The sequence below is a fragment of the Mandrillus leucophaeus genome, unplaced genomic scaffold, assembly GCF_000951045.1.
Source record: "Mandrillus leucophaeus isolate KB7577 unplaced genomic scaffold, Mleu.le_1.0 Scaffold298, whole genome shotgun sequence".
In the NCBI taxonomy this organism is placed as follows: domain Eukaryota; kingdom Metazoa; phylum Chordata; class Mammalia; order Primates; family Cercopithecidae; genus Mandrillus; species Mandrillus leucophaeus.
Window position 1 is genome coordinate 4,487,986 of NW_012103120.1, and position 15,174 is coordinate 4,503,159.

At 44.4% G+C, this 15,174-nt stretch overlaps 1 protein-coding gene across 1 annotated transcript in view; it reads right to left on the reverse strand.

The window, feature by feature from the left end:
* CDHR3 (cadherin-related family member 3) overlaps window positions 1-15,174 on the reverse strand; it is an 85,633-nt gene that overhangs the window by 28,123 nt on the left and 42,336 nt on the right. The window contains 5 exon segments of the mRNA XM_011986385.1: window positions 138-236; window positions 950-1,052; window positions 3,157-3,328; window positions 10,404-10,593; window positions 13,596-13,740. Coding sequence (XP_011841775.1) covers window positions 138-236; window positions 950-1,052; window positions 3,157-3,328; window positions 10,404-10,593; window positions 13,596-13,740 — 709 coding nt within the window.

A 15,174-nucleotide genomic window follows, 5' to 3' on the forward strand; every position in this document is an offset into this window, starting at 1 on the left:
CTAAATACTAATCAGCTGTGAGTCACTGTGCACAACAGCATGCGAGGCCTCCAGAAGGGAGCTTTCCACTCCGCAGAACACACGTTTGGACGGAGTCCATTGAGAGCCCTCTGGTCTGTGTCTTGTCTGTTACTTACCCAGCCTTCTTTCTGACACATCAAATACGTAGGATGGCCTATCAAAAATGAGAGGATACTCATTTTCTGGGCTTGTTAGGATACAAATGTAGATATTATCTAAAAATGGAAATAGAAACACATTCAATCACAAATCCATACTCATCCATTTGTTTATTCAACGTCTTTAAAGAATCTCCTGTGTATAGGCTTTGCGCATAGGGGACACCAGGTGACTAAGACACGGGAGCTCCTGCCTTTTAGATGCTGAGGGTGGTCACCCTTTGATAAGCACATGAGCGCACAGAGTACTACAGAACCCAGAGGAGGAACAGCTTCCAGGAGAAAGAACAAGCTGAGCCTTATAAGGACAGAATTAGACAAATGGGGCAGGGACGATATTGGGTGGTGTTGCAGGTGTATACAAAAATGCCAAGGTATAAAACCACATAATTCACTCTGGAAAACTTCAAGCTGTTTGCCCAGCTGGAAAAAAATGGGGGCTTGGAAGCAAGTAACAGGAGGTGAAGCCGGAGAATTAAGCAGCAACCAAATGATGAAAATTCTTGTATGCCAAGCCAAAGAGTTGGAACTTGAACTTGACAGCTACAGGAGATGCTCGAAGGCTTTAACCAAGGAAGTCATATGATGGCATTTGCATTTCCCTTCAAAGACTCTTACATGTTGCAATTCAGCCGAGAAAGAGGGGGTCCTTGCATGAGGGCAATACTAGTGAGATGGGGGACCTAGCACAATACCGAGTATTGCCCAGCAGAGTTTAGTCATTGATACTCAAGAAAGACATTCATGAAATAAAACAAAATGATACTTGCTTTTATAGTAAGGGGGGGCCACATCCTGCACCTGGATTATCACCGTATATTTATTGCCAGCTGCTAGGTTACTTGGATTTTCATAGTCTAGATCACCAATCAGCTAGACTAAAACAGAGATAGTAGATTATACAGATTAAACAATCCTATTTATTAGGCTGTGAGAGATATTTTCATATACTGCTAGTGGATATATAAATTGGCAAAACGCTTTTGGAGAACACTTTGCCCATAAAAATGAGGAACTTTAAAAAGTTATGACCATACCTTTGCTCACTGCTAGTGAACTTAATGGAAATGATTTACCAGGAGAGAGAATCTATGTACAAAGATGTTCATTAAGCACTATTGCTCAGGATCACAACTTCAGATTCGTTGAAGAAAAGCACAAAATTGAATCTTATATGCAGGGTTACTTCATTATAGTAGTCCCCCCTTATTATCTGTGGTTTTGCTTTTGACAGTTTCAGTTACTTGCAGTCAACCACAGTCTGAAAATAGTGAGTACAGCACTATAAGATATTTTGAGAGAGAAACCACATTCACATAACTGGTTTTCCTTATTCTTTTTTTAGAGATAGGGGTCCCCTTTGTTGCCTAGGCTGGCGTGCAGTGGCTATTCACAGGTGTAATCATAGCTCACTGTAGCCTCAAACTCATGGCCTCAAGTGATCCTCCCATCTCAGCCTCCTAAGTAGTTGGCACTATGGGTGTGCACCACCATGCCCAGTGTCACATAACTTTTGTTATAGTATTTTGGTATAATTTTTCTATTTTATTATTATTATTGTCAATACTTACTGTACCTAATTTATAAATTAAACTTACCATAGGTATTTATGTATAGAAGGAAAAAACATAACTTATTTAGGGTCTGGTACTATCTGTGGTTTCGAGCATTCACTAGGGGTCTTGGAACATATCCCCGGTGGATAAGGGGGCACTACTGTATTTAAAATTCATATGCAGGCTGGGCACAGTAGCTCATGCCTATAATCCCAGCACTTGGGGAGGCCAAGGTGGGAGGATTGCCTGAGACCAGGAGTTTGAGACCAGCCTGGGCAACATAGCAAAACTCCATCTCTAGAAAAACCTAAAAAATAAGCCAGGCACGGTGGCACACTCCTGTAGTCCCAGCTGCTAGGGAGGCTGAAATGTGAGGATCACCTGAGCCTTGGATTTCGAGAGTTTGAGGCTGTGGTGAGCTATGATTGCACCACTGTACTTCAGCCTGTGTGACAGAGTGAGACACGGTCTCTTAAAAATAAATAAATAAAAATAAAATATACCTATGCATATATGTATAAATAGACATAAAATATATCTATAGAAAAGAGACAAGAAGGACATGTACCAAACTATTAACACTGGTTATCAGTGAATGGTGATGTTTTTCTGTGCTTTCTATATTTTCTACAATGAACATGTATTAATTTCCTAAACAGAAAAAAATAGAAATTATTTTTAAGATGGCACTATGAATAAAGTGGGTGAGATGTTCTTGGGGATTGAAGAAGAGTTTGGGATGGGAGGTGGAGAAGAAAGCTGGGTGAGGGGAAGGGTAGTGGGTTGCTGGCTTCCCTCCCTGAGGCTGCTGCTTTCCCAGCCCTTTCATTTTTCTCTTCTCCTTCCCCACCACCTTCCAGCAGGAACTCTGTAAGGAAAGGTCTAACTCCGCTCATTGGGACCCACTTTTCATGTCCATCCTTCTTCCAATGCAGCTTTTGTCCCTTGGAGTTGCCAGGGAGGGGGCTCCCTACACATCCTCACTGTCTCACTCTCCTCTGGTCTCCAGCGGTTCCACGGTGTGGAATTTATCCAGACACACTCAAGGTCCCGGCCCTGCTTTCTATCACCTCACACCTCTATGGGCCGTGAATGAGCACTCAAATAAACAAAAGTGCCTGAGCACAGAGGGCACTGATGTGTCTGTGAAGGCATGCTAAGCAGGCACACAAACTGCATGCTATGCAAGAACGAATCCAGTCCTTAGCAGCCCAGGCACAACTATGTGTAACAAACGATTCCTGGAACCGGGGTAAAATAAAGAGCGGTTGGGGAACACAGGCTCACTATTAAGCCTGTCAGTTACGGTCGCCCTGAGAGGGGGTTACCTTGGAAATTTCTCTCTATGGAGCAGCAAAAGCATGATGCATGTTGGACCAATTCCCGATGCCCTTTTAATGATGCAATGACCATTAACTGACCACAATTTTCCCAGAGCCAGCTGGATCCTGTAAAAATCTGCCGCCGCTCCCCACTCCAGATGGCATGGTGAAGTTGAATCTGTTGTTTGGTGCCTCACTGTCATCATCAAAGCAGAACTTGTTCAGGTCAAGAAGCAACGTCCCCTTGGCTGTTCTTTCCAGCACCATAATGCTGGTGAAAAGACACAATCCAGTATTTCCCCCAACAAATGGTAATCGACTGTTCCTTCTCACATGGGTCCTGGGCTAGACACCTCTACTTTAACTGCAATTCAAAGTGAGTCCATGGTCATTGCAGTCACCTCCTAACTGGTCTCCCTGATTCTGCCCTTGCTACCTTTTGGGCTATTTTAAACACAGCAGCCAGAGGGATCCTGTTAACATGTTGTCAGATCATGTCACTCTTCTGCTCCTAAGCCCCAAATGGCTCCTCATTTCACTCAAAGTCCCACTTTTGATCTGCAGGATGCTTCAGGACGTGCCTGCCTTTTCCTCTCTGAACTCGTCTCCCACTAGCTCCTCTCCTTGTTCACTCTCCTCCTGCCACTCTGGCCTTCTGGTGCTCCCTGAACTCTTCATGAGGCTCTGGCCTCAGCATCACTGCACTAACTGTGGAATCCTCTCCCCCCAAATACCCACGTGACTCACACTTTCACTTTCTTTCATCTGTCTAATCAAATGTCACCTTATCAGTGAGGCTACCCGATCTAGAATGGCAATATTCCCTGCCCCGTACTTCCTCTCCTATTCCTCTCTTTATTTTTAATTCCCAGCACACATCATTATCTGATGTACCATATATTTCTCTTGTTTATTCTGTTTATTGTCTATTTCCCTCCTAGAAAGTAAACTCTATGAGGGCAAGGATCTTTGCTTGTTTCTTGGCACATTCAATAAATATTTGTTGAATGAATGAACAATAGACTTATAAGACTAGCACAGTTGTGAAGAAGAATAGAAGAGAAATACAAATTTTACCTCCTGCCTGAAGGAGTCTCTAATTGGGCTAGGGAGAATCCCTGTACCCCTCATCTCCCATGCTTTGAAGATTGAGAATTCCTTGACTTGTGTTCTAGTGGCTTCAATGGCCTAGAAGGGCCTCCTAACACCTTCATATTATTCATCCAAAAGATGTTTATTAATGGTCAAATTTGAGAGTCTCAATCTCAGTAGACTCCAGGGTTTAGGCAAATAACACAAATGAATAAAGCTACCCCCAAACTCAGAGCCTTCCCATCAAGCCCAGCTTGCTGTAGGAGGCTTTGAGGGAGACCAATGAACACCTTGAGGCTTCAAATCATTGAGGGGCTTTCTCCTGTCTCCAGGTTTCAGTTCCTCCATCTATAAAATGGACATAAATGATATCAAGTAGTTTTTACTACATAACACACCATCCCCAAACTGAGTGAATTAAAACAACAAGCATTTACGATTTCTCACAGTACTATAGGTTTTCCCACAGTCCTATTGGTTTAAATGTGGCTCAGCTGGTCTCTGTGGTCACTGACAGCTTGGCTGGGGCTGGATGGTCTAGGATGGCCTCACTCACATGCCCAGTGGTGGGAAGGTGCTTGGTTTCTGCTTCTTGTTGTTCTCATCTTCTAGGAGGCTAGTCTAGGCTCATTGCATGGAGGTCTCTGGGTTCCAAAAGTAACAAGAGAGGGCAAATCCCAATGCACATGCATTTTCCAAGCCTCTGCTGTGCCATGTTTGTTAATGCTCCAGTGGTCAAAGCAATTCACATGGTCAAGTTCAGATTCAAGGAGACCCATCTCTTGATGGAACAGCAAAATCACATTGCAAAGGAGCATGCATGCAGAGCAAGCAGGGAGGAATTTGTGGCTTTTCTTTCTTTTTTGTTTGTTTTGGCTATCTATCTTAATCATATTTTGCCTTGGTAGAATTTCTTACAAAAATATATCGTGGCTGTCATGAGAATGTGCCTGGAAGACCTTCAACCATGAGAGCATAACTGACCATCGGCCTCAGCTGCTGGGCTCTGAATCCATCACTGTGTTTGTGGTGAGGCCACGTAGCAACAACTGGTCATGGCAAAGATACTAAGGCTCATTCCTGTCCTGTGTCAGCTGACACTGACTCCAGGACCCCCAGTGCCCTAACTGAACACTCCTTAGACTGCATGGCAGCCTAGAATATGTCCAACTACCTTTTCTCCCTCTTTCCTTTACTCAGATCAGCCTTGCATCATGATCTGATGACTTGCCCAGCCTTGTCCATCTCTCTCCCCATTTTCTGCCACAGGCATCTCCCCTAATAATAGCCTTGCACATTTAACCCCATCTTAGCATCTCGTTCTTGGAGCTGCCTCCAGCAGCCGCGCTGACCCCACCGGTTCTGCCAACTGCTCTCAAGAACTCCATAGCAGAGACCGCGCCCACAGCCTCTGAGGAGGGAACAAACATTCAAGAGCAAGTGTCAGAGACTGTGGCAGAACCACTGCCATTGTCACTTTGTTCTGTTTGGACCTGCTTGTGTGCTTAGCTTTGACATAGTCCGGCTGGAGAAGGTATCAGGCTGGGAGGATGGCGAGTGCTGCAGGTTAGGGCTTCTCAGCCCTCTCGCACCCACCCTTATGCAGCCTTGGGACGCGGGGCTGGGCTTTAGGCTGAAGACCTCCACCGCTGGAACTGCAGAGGAGGCGTCCCTTTCGTTGCCCTTCCTTACATCTTGGCGTTCATAGGGTGGCTGAGAGGTCCTCCCGCTAGAAGAGCCCAGAGAAGGGACTTGAGCCTTGGTTAGATTATCTTCAGTAATAAATGCAGTTAGTCCAGTTATGGATTTCACTTCAGCCTTCAGGGCTAATCTGGAGGGAAGATTATCAAGAGCAGGACTCTGTTTGGGCTTGCCTGGACAGTCTAGGATATTCAAATTGCAGTTTCACCAGCTAATATGGAACACAGTCTGCAAATTATCCTCCCATACCCCAGGGGAATCTGGACTGCAGGAAGCCAAATATACAATTAACAGATATGCACTGAAGAGAGAAAATGGACAAGGAAGGTTTGAGACAGCACAGCACTCTCCAGACATTCTCACTTCTTAACCTTCACCCCCTACCTCTTAGGGCAGAGGAACAAGGAAGAGCAGGAGGACAGAAGAGGGCAGGAACTTCCCAGGATGTACTGGAACCACCCAAGAGTGCTAGCACAGATTTAAAATGTCAAATAAAGTGTAAGTGTGATGCTGCAAATTGTCTTTACTCCATCCCCAGGGCCCAGACATCTCTCAATTTATGCATGTAAAGGTGTGGAAGTCACAATCCTAACTACCCATGCAGCTATCCCCACCCATCTGATGGACTTGTAGGGCTTAGGTTAGGATAGGAACCTACTATGTGCTCAAGATTGTGACTGACGTTATTGGGGTGTCAGCAGGAAGCAGCTGGTGAATTAAGATCATTCTAGGAGGGGTCAGTAAAGGGACTATGAAGAAGGTGCTCACAGAGTATATGGAAATCTCATGGGACAGTGCAATATCTCAGGGCTCATGAGAGTGAAGCAGCCTTACCACCTCTAGGCCCAGGGGAGCCAGTGGAGGAAGCAGGCCCTGCCACCAGGGACAGAGAGCTGCCTATGGGAATGGAGATATTCAGGCAGGGGAGGGATGTACCCAGCTCACGAGGAGGGAGACTGACCCTCCTCTTTCCCTCTTTCCAGGACTCCCCATTGGCCAACCAGAAACTGAAAGGCAAGGGAGCTGGTTGGTACCTGATATGGTTTGGCTGTGTCCCCACCCAGATCTCATCTTGAATTCCCACATGTTGTGAGAGGCACCCAGTGGAAGGAAATTGAATCATGGGGGCAGGTCTCTCCTGTGCTGTTCTTGTGATAGTGAATAAGTCTTACAAGATCTGATGGCTTTATAACGGGGAGTTTCCTTGCACAAGCTCTCTCTTTGCCTGCTGCCATCCATGTAAGACATGACTTGCTCCTCCATGCCTTCTGCCATGATTGTGAGGCTTCCCCAGCCACGTGGAACTGTAAGTCCATTAAACCTCTTTTGTAAATTACCGAGTCTCATGTATGTCTTTATCAGCAGTATGAAAATGGACTAATCCAGTGAATTGGTACCAATAGAGTAGGGTACTGCTGTAGATACCTGAAAATCTGGAAGCAATTTTGGAACTGGGTAACATGCAGGGGTTGAAACAGTTTGGAGGGCTCAAAAGAAGACAGGAAAATATGAGAAAGTTTGGAACTCCCTTAAGACTTGTTGAATGGCTTTGACCAAAATGCTGGTAATGATATGGACAATTAAATCCAGGCTGAGGTGGTCTTAGATGGAGATGAGGAACTTGTTGAGAACCAGAGCAAAGGTAACTCTTGTTATGTTTTAGCAAAGAGACTGGTGGCATTTTGCCCCTGCCCTAAAGACTTGTAGAACTTTGAACTTTAGAGAGATGATTTAGGGTATCTGGTAGAAGAAATTTTTAAGCAGCAAAGCATTCAAGATGTGACTTGGGTACTGTTAAAGGCATTCAGTTTTATGAAGGAAGCAGAGCTTAAAAATTTGGAAATTTTGCAGCCTGACAATGCGATAGAAACCAAAATCCCATTTTCTGAGGAGAAATTCAAGACAGCTGCAGAAATTTACATAAGTAACAAGGAGCTGAATGTTAATCACCAAGACAATGGGGAAAATGTCTCCAGGGCCTGTCAGAGATCTCTGTGGGAGCCACTCCCATCACAGGCCCAGAGGTTTAGGAAGAAGAAATGGTTTCATGGGCCAGGCCCAGTGTCCCTCTGTTGTGTGCAGCCTAGGGACTTGGTGCCCTGCATCCCAGCTGCTCTAGCTGTGACTAAAAGAGGCCAAGGTACAGCTCGGGCTATTGCTTCAGAGGGCGGAAGCCCCAAGCCTTGCCAACTTTCATGTGGTGTTGAGCCTGTGGGTACACAGAAGAATTGAGGTTTGGGAACCTCCGTTTAGATTTCAGAGGATGTATGGAAATGCCTGGATGCCCAGGCAGAAGTTTGTTGCAGGGGCAGCCCCTCATGGAGAACCTCTGCTAGGGCAGTGCAGAAGGGAAATGTGGGGTTGCAGTTCCCACACAAAGTCCCTAGTAGGGCACTGCCTAGTGGAGCTCTGAGAAGAGGGCCACTGTCCTCCAGACCCCAAAATGGTAAATCCACTGACAGCTTGTACTATGCACCTGGAAAAGCCACAGACATTCAAGTGCCAGCCCATGAAAGCATCCGAGATGGAAGCTGTACCCTGCAAAGCCACAGGAATGGAGCTGCCCAAGATCATGGGAACCCACCTCTTGCATAAGTGTGACCTGGATGTGAGACATAGAGTCAAAGGAGATGATTGTGGAGCTTTAAGATTTGACTACCCCGCTGGATTTCAGACTTGCATGGGGCCTGTAGCCCCTTCATTTTGGCCAATTTCTCCCATTTGGAACAGCTGTACCAATGCCTATACCCCCATTGTATCTAGGAAGTAACTAACTTGCTTTTGATTTTACAGGTTCATAGGCAGAAGGGACTTGCCTTGTCTCAGATGAGACTTTGGTCTGTGGACTTTTGAGTTAATGCTGAAATGAGTTAGGACTTTGGGTGACTGTTGGGAAGGCATGATTTGTTTTGGAATGTGGGAACATGAGATTTGCAAAGGGCTGGGGCAGGATGATATGGTTTGGCTGTGTCTCCACCAAAGGTTCATCTTGAATTCCTACATGTTGTGGGAGAGACCTGATAGGAGGAAATTGAATCATGGGGGCAAGTCTTTTCTGTGTTGTTCTCGTGATAGTGACTAAGTCTCATGAGATCTGATGGCTTTATAAGTGGGAGTTTCCCTACACAAGCTCTATCTCTTTGCCTGCTGCCATCCATGTAAGATGTAACTTGCTCCTTCTTGTCTTTTGCCATGATTGTGAGGCTTCCCCAGTTATGTGGAACTGTAAGTCCAATTAAACCTCTTTCTTTTGTAAATTGCCCAGTCTCAGGTGTATCTTTATCAGCAGCATGAAAACAGACTAATACAGTATCCATCCAGGTCAGTGTCTTGGAGCACAGAGCAGGGTGGAGACTGGATCTGAAGGGACAAGTCAGTGGTGCGTCCAGAACAGAGTTTAACCATTTTGATATCAGACTCGAGGCCACATGGATCCTTTAGCATTACGCTAGGCATGCCATTTGGGAGAGGGAAACATTCATGAGTATAGTAAAGGAATTTCTATTTCCCCTGCTCCTCCAAGGCAATGCTGGTCTAGGGTCCTTTGTCCTCTGCATGTATTGGGTCTATGTCCAGAGTCACCTGGGGAAAACTTACAAAATGACTCAAAGATAAACTCAGGAGACTCACCCCATGGGGACATCTGGAACTGAGACCCACCCTGGTCATCAGCCTTGCTCGAGATACAGGGCTGTCTTTTAGCAAGGGCTACTGTGGAGTTGCTCCCCACAACTCAAATTCCTCCCAAAGAGCCCTCTTCAGCCTCTCAGGAGACCAGAGACTGGCTGGAACAAAACCTTAGAGATGAGGCTTATGTGAGAAAGTACTAATCATGTGACTCTGACAAAATAGTAGAAAGATAATATTGTTTTCAAAAAGCATATTAACCCAGAATCACAAGCGACTTTATTGTAAAATAATAGCAAATAGATTGTGGGATAAAGAATGAGTCAAAATATACAAAATCACTTGTATCCCACTTGTACCTGCATTTTTTCCCTTTCGGATGTCTTTTGTTTATATTCAATTAAGTTGTGTAAGGTGAATTCGATGCTTTGTTTGGTTTTACATAAGTACTTGGTTTGATTTATTCATCTGGCTGGTGGTGTGTTTCTCTGGGAGTTCCTATTCACTGATCCTAAGTCTCAAACATCTATTATAACTGCTAACTAACAGCCCCATCTTGCCACCCGTGGCAATAAACAAAAACAGGCACGGTCTAGAGAGGGCCTAACAAGTCCCTGTGGTCCTTTTCACCAACGGAGATGAGCAGGATATAGAAAGGAGCAAAATAAAAAATAATTCTTAAGAGTAAGAAAGTGAACAAGGGAGATAATGAAGAAGAAGGAAAATGAAAGAGAGGGAAGAAAAAAGGATGACAACAAGGAAACCTGTGGACAAAAGTGAACAGTTCACATCGATTTATTCTACTAAGCTGTTTCTCCAAATGCTTATAATTCTTCAGGTCCTCCTGAGAATATACCAGATAAGCCAAAGGGTGGAGGACCACCAAAGAGGTAGAATGTCCAACCCAAGTTTCGAAGTGTGCATACCTGAAGGTGAACCTTTGGCATGTGGCAGGATTGTTGCTGATGTCTTCCACAATGAAGGTTATCTGGATGTGATTCTCCTGACCCCCATATGGTCTGTCCTTCACTAGAACTTGCAGGGAAATGGTGGGATTTTGTCTCAATTCACCTGCATCTCGGTGTATCATTTGGGCCACTTGGATTGTACCAGTCACGAAGAAAGCAAAGGTTAGAATGTGACCCTTTGAAGAGAAATGAAAAGGAATACAGAAACTTGGAGAAAACTGGAAAAGACCATTTTAACATGAGGAAGAGCTTATGCAGAGCATAATCTCTATACAAATACATTTTTGAAAACCCATTAAGTTCCTCTGTTAGACATTTATTGGGGTATCTGGCCTGACCCTTCTAGGATTTTTCACACTGCACTCCAGAGTTGGGTCCTTGGTGGCAGCCCTTGCCCAGAGTGGACTGGACTGGTGAATAACTGACTCCAGCTTGACCCACAGGGCTCTCTTATTGGAGAATTTGTAACTGAAAGGCACACATTGGAAGATCACAGGCTAATTGTGGAGCTACAGAGCCTAGGTCCCTGGAGCAGCACTGAGTCACATCCTTCGTATGCCCCCATCTTTTGACATTTTCTTAGGAGATGCCCAGAATCCTGTTGATAGATGTCCCTGCCTTTTTCTTTTATTTTTCTTTTTTTTTTTTTTTGTTAGCTTGTTTTGCCTTAGTTTCTGTTACCTGCGACCAAAGAATCTTAATAAATATACTCAAAAAAAGAAAAAAAAAAAAAACTCACTCTGCTTGTTAAAAGTTGAATTTTGCAACACTAGAGTGAACAGAACTCTCAGCCATGGTTATCCCTACACTATCAGCTGACAGGGCATTAGGATGTTTTCAGAGGCAGTGCACAATTACTGCCTTTGCCTGGCTCTCCTGGGAATAGGTATCCTTTGCCCGAAAGCCTAAGGAGCCAATAGCACATTTTTTGGGGGGGATTGTCTAAGGCTGGAAGTCCTTTTTGGTAATGCGATCAGGACTTACAGGAGTGGGGCAGTCTGGCAGTGGTTAAGAAGACAGGCCCAAGGAATCAGGTGGCTTAGGTTGGTACTTGAACTTCACGACCTACAAGCTGTAAGACCTTCAACAAATTGTTTAACCTGCCTGAGGCTCTCCCTAGGCCTCAGTTTCCTCATCTGTAAAATGTGAATGATGATAGTTCATTCAGTTGCTATCTTGAGTACTTGAGATGAGATGTATGTGAATAATCACTCAGCATAATGCCTGGTGTGTACTAAGGCCCCAGGAAAAGATGGTTATAGAAGTGCAGAGAAGGGGAATTCGTCCCCTTCAGAGATATTCAGATGGGAAAATAACTCCCATCGGTCTGGCAGATTGAGCAAAATGACACTGTCCCATGCAGTTACCACTAGTCACATGAGAGTTATTGAGCAATTAAATGGTGCTAATCCAAATTGAGATGTACTGTAAGCATAAAACATACAACAGTCTTCCAAGACTTGGTACCAAAGAAAATGATATGAAATATCTCATGAATCACTTTTTTTTTTTTTTTTTTTTTTTTTTTTGGAGACAGGGTTTTGCTCTGTCACCCAGGCTGGAGTAGAGTGGAATGATCATAGCTCACTGCGGCCTTAAACTCCTAGGCTCAAGAGATCCTCCTGCCTCAACTTCCTGAGTAGCTGGGACTATAGGTGTGGATCACCACACTCAGCTAATTTTTAAACTTTTAGTAGAGACAGCGTTTCACTACGTTGCCCAGGCTGGTCTCAAACTCCCAGGCTCAAGCAATCCTCTGGCCTCAGCCTCCCAAAGTGTTGGGATTACAGACATGAGCCACCATGCCTGGCCGTGAATAACTTTTAAGTATTGATCACGTGTTGAAATAATATTTCATACATGTTAAATAAAAATGCCTAATTAAAATTAATTTCTCCTATATCTTTTTACTTTTTAAAAATGTGACTACTAGAGACTTTGAAATTATATAAGTGACTTGATTCTATTCTTATTGGACAGTACTGGTATAGCCTCTCTCTTCAGAAGACTTCGGGGAACCCTCAGGATAAGTAACCCATCCATCCTTACACACCTGCCTTTGAGAAAAAGGTGATGGGATTCAGGACACATTATCCCAAAATATGGCACCTTGGCATTTGAGAAAACAGCAGAAGCAGGAAGGTCTCTGACCTTCTCCTGCCCTTCTTCCCTGAAGCAGCCCATAAAAGAGCTCTCTGGCTTTCGTTTGAAGCAGTCATAAGACCTTCATTCCAGCGGTATCCTACCTATACCTGGAGGAAAGGAACATCCTATTCTGGAAGACAGAGATGCCAGGAAAAATCTGAACAAATAGACCTTGCTAAATTCCCCAGGTTTATTATCGTTGGGTCGTACCCTTTTGTCCTGCAATCATACTTCTCCATAATTACTCACTTCATCAAACTGAGCATAAAAACACATGGATTTCCCTGTTTCTTTGAGTCTTCATTTCTGAAGACTCTGGTGTAACATAAAACTTAACATTGAATAAATTTGTATGCTTTTCTCTTGTTAATCTGTCTTTTTTTATAGAGGTCTCAGTCACAAATCTAACAATGGGTAAGAAAATAAATCTCTTCACCGCCCCCGCCCCATCCCCCACAAAGGTGAAGAGTGACATAGCTGTCAACCCTATTTAGTTTGCCCAGCCCCCATGCCAGCTGCTTTTAATACATCTATTACCTTGGTAACCAATGATGACCCCAGACAGAAAGACATGCCCCATACCAGAAGATAAGAAAAATACTATCAGCCCTCTGTATCCATGGGTTCTGCACCTCAGATTCAACCAACTGAGGATTAAAAATATTCAGGAAAAATAAATGGCCGGTTGCATCTGTACTAAACATGTACAGACATTTTTTTCTTGTCATTATTCCCTAAACAATACAACAACTATCTACATAACATTTACATTGCATTGGGTATTATAAGGAATCTAGAGATGATATACAGTATATGGGGGGACATGCATAGGTTATATGCAAATACTATGCCATTTTATAGGAGATACTTGAGCATACATGGATTTTGGTATCCATGGTGCGTCCTAGAACCAGTTCTCATGGGTGTCGAGGGACAACTGCATTGTAAAACAATTCAAATGGCTGAATTAGAGGATGCACTTAAGGATGGAGGTGAGTGCCTTACACTGATTTATCATGAAATATTTGCTAACAGTGGTAATGCTGTAGAGGAGGTGGCTAGGAAAACCTTCATCATCAGGATTCTCCGCTGTGATGTTGGCCATGATGGTTCCTGGACTCAGTTCCTCCAGTATCATGTACACTCATGTCTGACTGGAACAGAGATACAGCAGACACAGCTAATTTTCAGGGGCACGGGAAGGTAGCGTCTAGGCGATTGGTATTTTGGTTAGTGCTAAATATAGTGCAGAGCTGTTCAAGTTGTATCAACATGCTCAGAGGGAGAGCACAGCAGTGGAAAGGAGGGGTGGCTGGCTTTTGTATTTCCAGAGATCACATCCCTGTGGATGTGAAGAAAGTACCTGTGAAGAAAGTATGCTGTCGTTGCAACAATTTACATGGGCCACAGTCTCTGACTCTACGCACATCTGCCTGATGTCATTTCAGATTGGCTTTGGCATTAACGTCTTTTGAAATAAGGATAGGTGGCCTATCCAGCTATCTTTTCTCATTTTCCCACTTTTTGTGCAGATTTCCCTGAATTCTTTTAGAAATCAGTGTGTCCAGAGTTACATGCCAGGGTCATGTCCAGAGTTGCGGGTTCCCTCCCTTGTTCCTGACTCCTATCCCATGGCTGCCACCAGAAGCCAGAAAAATTGTAAAGCTTCTGTATTCTCATGCCTTTGCTCACTTTTTTTTCTTCCTTTTTTTTTTTTTTTTTTTTTTTTGCCTGAGGATATAGAATTTATGCACAGAACTCGTGCACCTTTCCAAGTTGCATTAATCATGAGGTCAGCTTTCTGAACTGAGAAATAGGTCCCCTGGCAGAAGACCAGGCCCCATCATTGTCCTCCTTCTTGGAAGATAACCCCAAATCACCAACTTACCCATCTTCCTCAGACCTCCACCAATGCCTTTGGAACAGGCCAGTAGTGAGACTGATAGGTTGGGAGTTTTAACTAACTATACATTGAGTAATTTTGAATGCTCTAAGGGAGGCTTATTGTTCAAAATAACTCTGCAGGAATATGGGGCAAATAGTCACCTCTAATTTCCCAGTTTCCCAAGTGGAGGTCTTCCCATATGGGATCTTCAAAAGGGGTATAGTACTTCTTAGATCTAAGTGACTGCATTCCTTTCATGAGCTTGGAATATTTCTGCTGTGCTATCTCACCATCACTATAAGGTAGGTAGGGCCAGAGGAAGGAGAAATGGCAGGAAATCAATAGCTAGAGTCAGGGACAGTCAGAGAAAGGCAGGAACCAGGGCCTCACCCCAACCCTCCCTACCAGGGCTCCTCCCTGGATCCAAGTTCCCCCCACATCCATTCACAAGGTGGTCTTCTGTGGGTATACTCCATTGCTGGGGGAGAATAATCATGTTCAGCCTAAGGTCACTCCAGGGTCCCACTGAAACAGGCCCATTCACCCTTTCCCTTACCTGACATACCTCCTTCTCAGGGAGTCTGTGATGCTGCCCCTGATGGGTCTAGGAATAGGCAAAGGGGGATGGGGCCAAAGAGATGGGGTGGCAGGAACCGAAACCAGAACCAGGAGGGAAGGAGATGGCCCCAGCTCCCTAGG